The sequence below is a fragment of the Notolabrus celidotus genome, chromosome 13 (assembly GCF_009762535.1).
Source record: "Notolabrus celidotus isolate fNotCel1 chromosome 13, fNotCel1.pri, whole genome shotgun sequence".
NCBI lineage: Eukaryota > Metazoa > Chordata > Actinopteri > Labriformes > Labridae > Notolabrus > Notolabrus celidotus.
The window spans coordinates 12996953-13007676 of NC_048284.1; the positions used below are offsets into that span (position 1 = coordinate 12996953).

Sequence of the window (10724 nt, forward strand, 5' to 3'; positions counted from 1 at the left end):
TCCTCGCTGTGTCAGAGAAGTGAGACTCATAGTAAATGCCTCATCTAAGCTGGGGATTGAGTTCAGTTTTTGCTTTGAAGTGCAACAGTGCCATCTAGCACACATAAGACCACATAGCACATGCAGCTTTTGTCCATGCTGTCACAGTCTCACTTCAGATAAGCTTTTATTGTGGTGAGAAGAAAGTGAACAGCTGATGTCCATGTAATGATTATTCAACAATAGATATGGTTTTTAATACATGGACTCGTCTGCACTTTTTGACTGGGGTGGCCACTAATCACATCTACTTTGTATAGACTTTATTTGTGTTTTTCTCACATTCTGAGTTAGAATGCAGATACCCCCCCTACACATCAGAATGTAAAGTCAGGGTTTATGATATATATCACTGAAATCCAAAACAACAGTACCAACCTATCACAACAATTTAAGAGACAGAGAAAAGAATGCATAGCTGACCAAAACCTCATATAGAAATAAGTAGTTCCTTATCTATACCCACTTAGATCTGCCTGCACGGACATGTCAATCAATCAATCAATCAATCAATCAATCAATCAATCAATCAATCAATCAATCAATCAATCATTTATTTATTTATATAGCGCCAAATCACAACAAACGTTATCTCAAGGCACTTTTACAAACATAGGAGGTCTAGACCACTCTATGTCAAATTATGAACAGAGACCAAACTTCAAGACAGGATAAGACTCAGTCTTACCCCACCTTAATCCATCATGAGCATTGCACATCGCAATATTTAGTTAGTTACAGTGGCGAGGAAAAACTTTGTTTTAACAGGCAGAAACCTCGAGCAGAACCAGACTCATGTTAGACAGGCATCATGCCTCAACCGAGTTGGATCTTGAAAGAGGGATAGAGGAGAGTAAGAGAGAGAGGTGATAGCGATGAGACATGTATAAGCACAGACACGCCCGCATAAGTGCATACATACATATACCCATAGAAATACATAAGCATACATATATATATACATCTACACAGGTGCATACATGGACACACATGTCACACATGTCAATCACATCTACTTTGACAACTAACATTAATTTGCCCAAAAGATGTTATATATCTGAGTGTGTATATTTTTTTCTTCAAAGATTATAACAAAGGCATAAAAACAACATTGAATGCCTACATCTTTAAGGATTTATAATGAAGATGTTTTCTTAAAATCAAATTTCCAGTTTCGATTAAAAGATATGTGCCAAATTGAAATGCAAAGAAAGCAGCCTCTTGCAACACAACCAAAATAGTTGACTTTAACGCAAGTATTACCTCTTGTAAAACAAATAATAGTTTAGGATTTTGGGGTGGTACCTGGGGAGACCAATCACATTTCAAAGCAGGCTATGGCCACCCCTGGACCTGCCCCTTTTCTCATCTTGAGCATTTAAAACATGTTTCACCACATGTTTGTAAGAAATGTTTTATACAACTTTAGAAAGTTCTTATTGTGGATGTTGTAAAAGAAAACTAAATCTCTCCACTCTCTGTTTCTCACATTTAGTTTACAAGCCTGAGGACTTGAAGCACACATCCACCCCTGGCACCCCGGTCCATGAGGGGCACAAATCCAACACACCCAAAGCCAACCGCAAAGGGGAAGCTGACAAAGAGAAAGGGAAGCCAGCTGGCGTCTCCAAATGGAGCTCCCGGCAGGACACGGTAACAGTGACAAAACACAACAACACTGTAGGAACAATATATGTACATGTATTTATATTCATAATTTAAAGATCAGCTGAGGTTGAGATCAGATGGTAGAGCAGTTGCTGCATGCTCAGAAGCTACAGTCCAGGATCAATTCCTGGTCCCAACATGATTTGATGCATTCTTCCCTCTCTTATTCCCAACATTTCCTATCTTTCACAAGCTGTCCTGTCCGTTAAATACTGAAATCAACCCCCCAAAGAAGCTAATAGTAATGATAAGCTTTAAAGATAAATTGTTGAATGATTGTTGGTCCTTGCACAGACAAGGATACGTCAGAGAAGCTATTCAATATGTCTTCAAATTGCAAGTCTACTATACTAACTGTCTGGGGTGTGTCCAGGCTTTTTTGACTGAGGGCTCTCCACTTATATTTAACTCTAGAAATAAACAACAGAGCGTAATTATACGAATATTATAAGTTTTATTCTCTAAAGACTATAAAAGAAGACGTTAAGGCCAGAGCACTTGAAAAATTACAGAATTGTTGCAAATAGTTGCAAATAGTTGATAGTTATAGTGCAAGACTATACTTGCAATTACGATGGACTGATTCCTCCCTCGTGTACCTCCGTCCTTTATCTTGACCGCTTATCCTGTTAGGGCTGGAGCCAATCCCAGCTGGCTTCAGGCTTCAGGCAGGGTACACCCTGGAGAGGTCGCAAACCTATCACAGGGCGAACACGGAGAGACACACAACCATTCACACACACACTCACACCTACGGGCAATTTAGAGTGATCAATCAACCTGGTGAGCATGTTTTTGGACTGTGGAAAGAAGCCTGAGTACCCGGAGAGAACCCATGCATGCACAAGGAGAACATGCAAACTCCACACAGAAAGGCACCTGCCCGACCGGGGATTCAAACCAGGAACTTTCTAGCTGTGAGGCAACAGCGCCACCCACCACACCACCATGCAGCCCCCCTCATGTACCTGTCTTGTTAAATACATGTGTGAAGTATTTTTTCTACAGTTTAAAGCAACAACAAAAGAATACGTGCTACAACGTACATTTAAATGCAAAGATAATTATCACTAGCAACCTGATGTAACGCACTCCAAATACTGAATTGTATCCTGAGTCCTGACTCTGATAAAGAAAACAGCTAATCCTAGTTCAGGATTTTGAGGTGGCACCATTGGTGGCCAGTATGTAAGGGGGGTCTAGCCACCCCTAGCCAGCCCTCTGGACACACCCCTGTTAAGTGCTGACTAAATTTCAGGTTTTATTGCAGTGGGTGTTCTTATTGAATTGAATGGGCAGTGGTAACATAGATTTAGACAAGCAAACCATTCATCAAACAAGTTTTAGCAAAGTTCAAATGTTATGATTCAACAGCATTAAGACAAAGTGCAGCAGGACTTATTATTTAGATCTTAATGAAACAAAATAGAAAATAGGATAACCTTTTAAAAAGGAGGACTAGAGGCACTTCAGTGGAGCACACACTTAACTGCTCTTCACTGATTCCCATCCAAACCACATAATGAGCTTCTGGTTGAACTCTTATCTGACATCCCTTTTTTTTAATCACATTTACAATGTGATTTTTCATTTGCATATTAAGTTGAGTTTGCTTGTTGCGGACTCTGAAATGCCAACCAAGAGAAACTGGCGTGAACCAAAACTCCACAACAGCCTTCAACCGAACGACCTGCATGCACTTAAATGATAATCTTGTGCTCTGCAGTAAAATAGGTTTGATTTAGTATTCAGGAAAACACGCTTCTTGATAAATCACTGAGCCACGTAATAGGTGTCTTTTATTCTCTTTATTCTCCTCTGTGCTACAGGGCAGACTTTCAGAGGGCTCGTCTCTGTCAGTAAATTTCAATTTTTCAATATTTACTCTCTGCAAAAGGGTTAGAGGACATAATGATCTCTGAATAAATGAACTAAGAGCCATATATAATTTATAATGAAGACGAGACAGCCCAAGAGGACATAAAAATCCTGAGTGAATGGCCGGCTGGCTGGCTGGCTGGCTGTGTACCAGACTGTCTGAGTATGACTGAGAGAGGCGCTGCTCATAATATATTGTGGTACGGTGACCTTCAGCTGTGATGTCTGTGTATGTGTGAGACCATGTATTGCACTCTTAAGCCTGTGTCTGTTGTATGCGTATGTTTGCACAGAACCTTGACTTGACTAAGGCGAACTGGTCCCTGCGTGTGGTCAGTGACAAGAGCAAAGCAGAGAGCATCAAGGTGACAAAGGACACGGGGAGACTGGATCAGATAAAAGCCATTAAAAAAGCCTGGGAGATGGCCGAACCGGGTCGCTGTGCCAAGGTAGCAGAAGCTGCGTTTGTGACATGTAACTACTTATTAGCTGTATTTGACCTTTAATCCTATACCTCCTGTAGAATGATCCCTAACCCCTTCTTACCTTTAACTTTATTCCAATATTGTCCTCTCCTATCCTCAACATACACTGACTGTTTCGTTGTCTTTTCAGGCTTACCAGTCCCGCCTCAAGTTTCTTAACCAACAGCAAGCAAGCAATGAAACTCCCACCAATGATGCAGAAAACAGTGACCTTGGTACAATAATCTAACTACACAAACATCTGTATTTGGGCACCTCTTATTCCACGAGTTGTCACTTTATGCTAATGAGGCCTTTTCGGATTTCCTTCTGTTACAGCTGCCTCTCACAGTCCATCTTCTCAGAACCTGACCAACACTGCAAGCTCCCCTTCTCCGGTAGACTTCACTCATTTCATCAGGTGCTCCAACCATCACACATTATTCCTTCTCTGCTTTTTCCCCCTTCTATTTCATCGCCCACTTTGAAGTTAGAACGATGATTGTTGCATTGTAGCTGGTTTTGAAGATTTCTTTAACAGAGCTCCAACACATGATTTCTTAGAGGGCAGAGCTAAAGACTATAACACAAACAACCCAGACAGACGGATCATGTATTTGCATTTTGCAGATTTCTTTCTGTCACAGTAAAGCTAATGAAGCTCTGTGCCCCTACATGAAGCGTTACAACACCTGAGAGGCCTAATTGGTTTGTGTCTGTGTTTGCTCAGACTACATGTTGCTCTGTTGCTTGTTCTACCAGCATCCCTGTCATCTGCAGACTGGTTCATACAGTGTGTGCTCAACATTGCAGCTGTTTTCATGTCTTCCTGACCTTTGCTCCCATTGGTACTGTAAGCAGCAGTGTTACAAGACTTCACCCTTTACTTGCCTAAAAGGACAACACACAGACTTAAGAGGACAGTCATGTGTTGTGTTCTGTACAACTCAACTCAACTTTATTTATATAGCACCTTTCATGCATAAAAACATGCAGCCTAAAGTGCTTCACAGAATAAAAGAGAGACAGAAAACAACAGCAATGGTAAAATTATAAAAGGCAGGATTATAAATAAGATAGTTAAAAATAAAATAAAGTCAACACAGTAAAATTAATAAAATATAAAATAAGCAATGGAAAGAAAAGTTCAAAAATAAGGTAGCATTAACAAGATAAGATGAATACTAGAAATAAATAGATAAATAAATAATTAAATAAGATAAATATATGTTAAAGCAATGATTAAAATAATAATGATTCAAATAATAATACAAATAATAATGTAGTCCAGGGCTAAAAATAAACTACTCCAAATTAAAAGCTAAATTAAAAAGGTAAGTCTTAAGTTTACTTTTAAAAACACCCAGAGAGCTCGTCGTTTTAATGTCCAGAGGCAGAGAGTTCCACAGTTCAGGGGCGTAAAAACTGAAAGCTCTCTGGCCAGTGCTTGTGTGAGACACACGAGGAACATGTAAAAGGGGAGCATTCAAGGACCTCAGTGATCGTGTTGTAACAGAAAATGACAGGAGAAAGAAAAAAAAAAAAAAGAGAAAAAAAAAGGAAAAAAAAAAAAAAGAAAGAAAATGACAGGAGATCAGTGCTGTATGGAGGAGCAGGGCTGTTAAGAGCTTTAAAAACAAGTAAAATAACTACAATCTGCATCTATATGATGGAAGGAACACACAACGTGCTGAGTTACAGAGAGAGTTTTATTATTTAGTCAGCTGCGCTCACGAATATCATCAGCACCAAGTAGCTTTGAGCCTTAAGCCTGTTAATGTGTAAAAGTTCGGACATTGGTCTTGTTTCTCCCCCACTCTCTTTCTTCTCCTTTCCTCCCTCCATCTCTCCCTCTGTCCATCCCTCTCCATGATAAATGAGATGATATTTGGGTCTGTTAATTAGAGAGCTATTTCAGGGCCCCGATGAGCTTGACGCTCCTGTGAGATTTGCCCCCTCTCCCATCACCTCTCCGCCCTCTCCCGCTGCATGTATGTGTGTGTGATTGTCTGTGTGTGTCCACGTGTGTGTGTGGGTCTGTGTCCGGCGTCTAATGGTAGCTGACACTGTGGCCTGCCATCCAAGGAAGGAGAAGGATCCTGAGGAGAAGTCTATTAGGGAAGTCTGATTACTCTGCTGTATACCTCCTTCCCATAAATGCCCACCACTGGTTCATCATAGATTCACACTCACACACCCACACACCCACACACACATTCATGCATGACAATTTTATAGCATTTGCACAGCTGCTGACACCTGCAGTGACAGAGGTTAAAGCAGGGCAGTGCTCATTAACCAAATGAACTCTATCACCACCTCCACCGGCCCCCGCTCTTCATTAAGGTCATCTTGTAGGAAGTAGGCGGCCATATTTAGCACTTATAATCTCTCTTTGAAGTACTCCCTGTGTGTGTGGGCCTCAGAAGGATATGACCCTGTCATCTCTTTTTCTGAAACGTGTATGTTAACTGACCACCTCACTTATCCTGTCTTTGTATGTCCATGTTTTCATACAAACACTGGTTACAGCCAACCTTAATGGACCTCTAAGCAAGGCTGCCATATAGGGTTGTTTATTTTTGTTACCCTAACGGCAGTGGTGGACAAAGTACACGTCTTCATTACTGAAGACAGAGTATAGATACTCCATGTCAAATATTACTCCAATACAAGAGAAAGTTGTACAGTCAAATTATTACTTGAGTTGAAATACTGAAGTACTTGCTTTTAAAAATACTTAAGTATTCAAAGTACTTCTTAAAAAATCTAAAAAAGTTTTATTTTCACAAAGCATGAGTGTAGTCAAGACTACATAGGAGTACATTCTGTTACATTATGTTTATTTAGAAACCATTACTTAAAATCTCTAAAAACTATACCATGGAATAAAAACAGAAACTAAGTTACTCCAAGCACAGACACCTTAGTTTGAAATGTTCATCTGGAATGAAACAAATGTTACGTAGCTCAACACACTTTCTCAGGTTGGACAGTGAATGTTTGTATGTTTGGGCAGAGTGGGAAACAGGGAGAACATTTCAAACGACATGTATCATTCTTCTTTCAAAAACCTCTAACACGGGCTGAAGATATGGACATGGCAGCTCAGGTGGAGAATTATAGACATCATTACCACCTCTAAATGAACTGCCTGATCTGAGTGAAATTTGCTCTGTGTTTGCTCCACGTTCAACCATGGAGACGCACGATATACAGGTATGACTAAACCACTGAGACAAACAGAACTACACAAACACATTTTACTGTCTTAGGGATCAGATTTCAGAAAAGAGAAGGAAATTCATGAGTTGACTTCACAGTAAAAGTAGTGAGTAACTAGAGCATTGATAGAAATGTAGTGGAGTAAAAAGTACAACAATTGTCTTCTGAATGTAGTGGAGTAAAAGTAATTAGTATCCCCCAAAAATAATACTCAAGTAAAGTACAGATACTCAAAACATGGACTTAAGTACAGTACTCAAGTAAATTTACTCTGTTACTGTCCACCACTGCCAAATGGTAATAACTTCGTTATATAGACACAACAAATGAATGGGCTGGGAGATCCGATTTGGGCTGACATATGCACTGGTGTAACCAAGGCATGCATCAAAGAGCCCTCAGGTTGGGGAGCCGTTGGACTAGTGGTTTAAGCATGTGTCCCATATACAGAGGCTATACCGCTAGTGGCAGCTGTCACAGCTTCGACTCCCGGTCATGACCATTTACTGCATGTCTTTCCCCACTCTGCTTCCTACACTTCCTGTCTCTCTTCAGCTGTCCTATCAAATAAAGGCAAAAATGCCCCCTTAAAAAAAAAAGAGCCCTCAGGCTGGTACCAGTCCACAGCAGAACAAATTCATGTCTGTATTTGAAGTGGACTGTCTCCTCCCTGCGATCCTCCTCTACTCTGCTTATGTGGTCAAGGCGCTGTAGGAGCCACATTTGTCAACTGAGCTGTCAATCAGTCACCTTTCTAACATCAATTAGCTGATTCTAAATCATAGCTAAGTAATGTATTGTGTGTAAACTTGTGCGTTGTTTGTTTGCTTATTTGTTTGCTTATTTGTTTGTCATGAAAATCAAATAAAAAAAAGAAGAAGAAATCCCAGAGTAGATCCAATCCAGCGTAAATTCTGGGGTTTGGACACCAATAAAGATAAGACCTTTACCACAGCGAGCCACCACGTGTATGTACAGCTGTTGTTGAGTCCATTGTTTTAAGCAGTCTGTGGTATGAATTTATTGTGCAGCACATGATCCCAAAAGCTGTTACTCTATGATCAAAAACACATGCATGTTAACTTTGCTGTGAGGAAGCGATCATGTTATTGACTATTAATTAGATAAATATATGGTCTGCATGAGTTGTATTCAGTAGTGACCCAATCATCAATCTGTTGCAAGGATCAGGCAGTAGCAGCACAGACAAAACACAGTAACATAAAGACAAAACTTTAAAATAAAAACAATTACTCTGGGGCGCTGGTGGCCTAGCGGTCTAAGCGCCCCACATATAGAGGCTACAGTCCTCATCGCAGAGGTCGCCGGTTCGACTCCCGGCCCGTCGACCATCTGCTGCATGTCCTCCCTCACTCTGAACTCCCCACATTTCCTGTCTTTCTTCAGCTGTCCTGTCATTAAAGGCAAGAATGCCCAAAAACATAACTTTAAAAAACAAAAACAAAAAAATCAATTACTCTGACTTAGGTTTCACTTAATATGTTTGTAATGTATATGTATTTATGTAATTTCTTTCGGCTTCAATTCTTGATTTGGCTATGATGTCAGATGTGTTTTTGTAATTTTAACATTGGGGTAGTTGTTGTCTATCAACACTCTTTCTTAAAGCTTGTTTATATTAGATCCTCTCAGACTAATATTTGACATGCAGAAATTGAGGAGCGTGGTAGTTGGAGCCTGCAGGTGGATTCAGGTGAGGTGGTGGAGCTGAAAGTTTGAGTGCAGTAGAGCGATGAGGTTGGCAAAGCAGCGATAGAGACTGGAAATCTTGCAGCTTGATGCCAAATTAGGAGGATACGTTTATCAGCTGATTGAGAGAATGATGCATGCTAAATGTGAAATCATTGCAGCTTGAGTTACCTACCTGAACTAGCTTGCAGGCATCACTCCATTAATAATATATATTTCCTAATCTCTGTTTAATATATGTTCATTTATACAGCTTTCTATGCATGTTATGGGATATCTACTGGTTGCAGAAAGTATTTACAGAAGTTTGTTAAAGGTTATGATTTGGTTGATCTGATTAGACACGCTGCTTCTCCCTTATGATATGAGATGAGACATGCAGACTTGTGTCCATCCTTTCCCCTTCCTATCTCTGCTTTTATCAACCACATTTCCATTTTGATTCATCCTGCCTGTGTCAACATTGTCTTCTGTACTGTTTCAGAATTGCCTGTAACACTCACTATATTTTGAGCTTGCTATGCTATACCTTCTTTAATATCTTATCCTCCAAGCACCACCTGTAAAACAGTACACTGTATGTGCCAAACAGTGTATTGTCCTGAGTATTCAGAGTGGATAAAAAAAATAATGCAGCGTAAACATTTTGGTCAGAGTCAAATATTGAAAAGGTGTAAAAGGCCTCAGCTCATATGTGGTCACTTTGAGACTGAAGGTCTTGTATGTATTCATAGACGACAGAAGGATGTCCCCGTGCTGATGGACCCACAGATTGAAGAGATGCAGCAGAGGAAGCGCTTTGAAAGGATCCAGACTTACCGTTTAGTCCGAGACAACGTGCTGGAGCACCAGAGACAGGAGGAGCTCAACATGAAGGAGCTGATGAGACGCCAGCTGGAGATGTATGAGAACATGCAGGTCTGTGAAGACAGAAAAATAACTTTGGACACTGAGAGAGTGTGGATGCGGGCCATAATGATGATCAGTTTTGACTCTCCAAATGTGGAAGATTTGTTGTCAACCGCTTCTCCCTCTAGTTGGACATCATCCTCCTCTAACTTCTCTTTCTCTTCCCTGTGTGTTTTTTTTCCAGGCAGCCTTGTGGCAGCGCTGCAAGAAATTCCTTGATGCTTGCGATACGTTCAGGAGCCATCAGATGGCGACCGTGAAGAAGGAAAAAGGAGAGAAACAAGCTGTGGAGGAGGCCCAGCAGGCAGTTCTGGAAAAAACAACCTCAGCCTCTGCTGCCGCCCAGCAGCCAAACAAACGAGCCAAGAGCGCTGGCAAGAATAAATGACGGTCATTGGCACAGAGTTCCTGTCTCAATTTCCTCTGCAGACACTTCTCAACAAGTCTGTTTGAACAGTGAGCAATCTTCATGTCACTGCAACATCCCAGCCAATACTTGATGATATAATATCTGATTGTTGCTGTGTCTTGCTGATGTCCTCTCACTTTCAAGAAATATGAAAGTAATGAATCTGCAACTTTTACTCTGTATTCAATGCTGTTTTATTATATTCTTATACCTCACATCAATATTCTCCCTCATCCTTAATAGATCCACTGTTCACCTTCAAGAGCCATTTTTGTAGTTTTTTTTAAACACATTTGAAATACATCAAGATATATCACATTGTCTGTGTTCACACATGTAAAACCACTCCCTCTTTTAGTACCCTGAGAATGTCAACCCATCTCGCCAGCAATGTTTGCCTTCGACTTTCCCATGCCCACCAC

The 10724-nt window shown here is 40.5% G+C and overlaps 1 protein-coding gene across 6 annotated transcripts in view; it reads left to right on the top strand.

Annotated features, from left to right (window-relative positions):
* The window catches only part of adgb (androglobin), a 59764-nt gene extending 49245 nt beyond the window's left edge, over positions 1-10519 (top strand). For 4 of the 6 annotated variants that reach the window (XM_034699189.1, XM_034699190.1, XM_034699187.1 and 1 more), the window contains exons 30-35: positions 1535-1692; positions 3879-4034; positions 4201-4285; positions 4389-4470; positions 9719-9902; positions 10078-10517. In XM_034699189.1, the coding sequence (XP_034555080.1) occupies positions 1535-1692; positions 3879-4034; positions 4201-4285; positions 4389-4470; positions 9719-9902; positions 10078-10281 (869 nt within the window). In that variant the 3' untranslated portion in view covers positions 10282-10517. Of the gene's footprint in view, positions 1-1534; positions 1693-3878; positions 4060-4200; positions 4286-4388; positions 4471-9718; positions 9903-10077 lie in introns of those variants that run through there. The other 2 variants (XR_004633515.1, XR_004633514.1) reach the window with 2 other exon arrangements.
* The last annotated feature ends 205 nt before the right edge of the window (positions 10520-10724 follow it).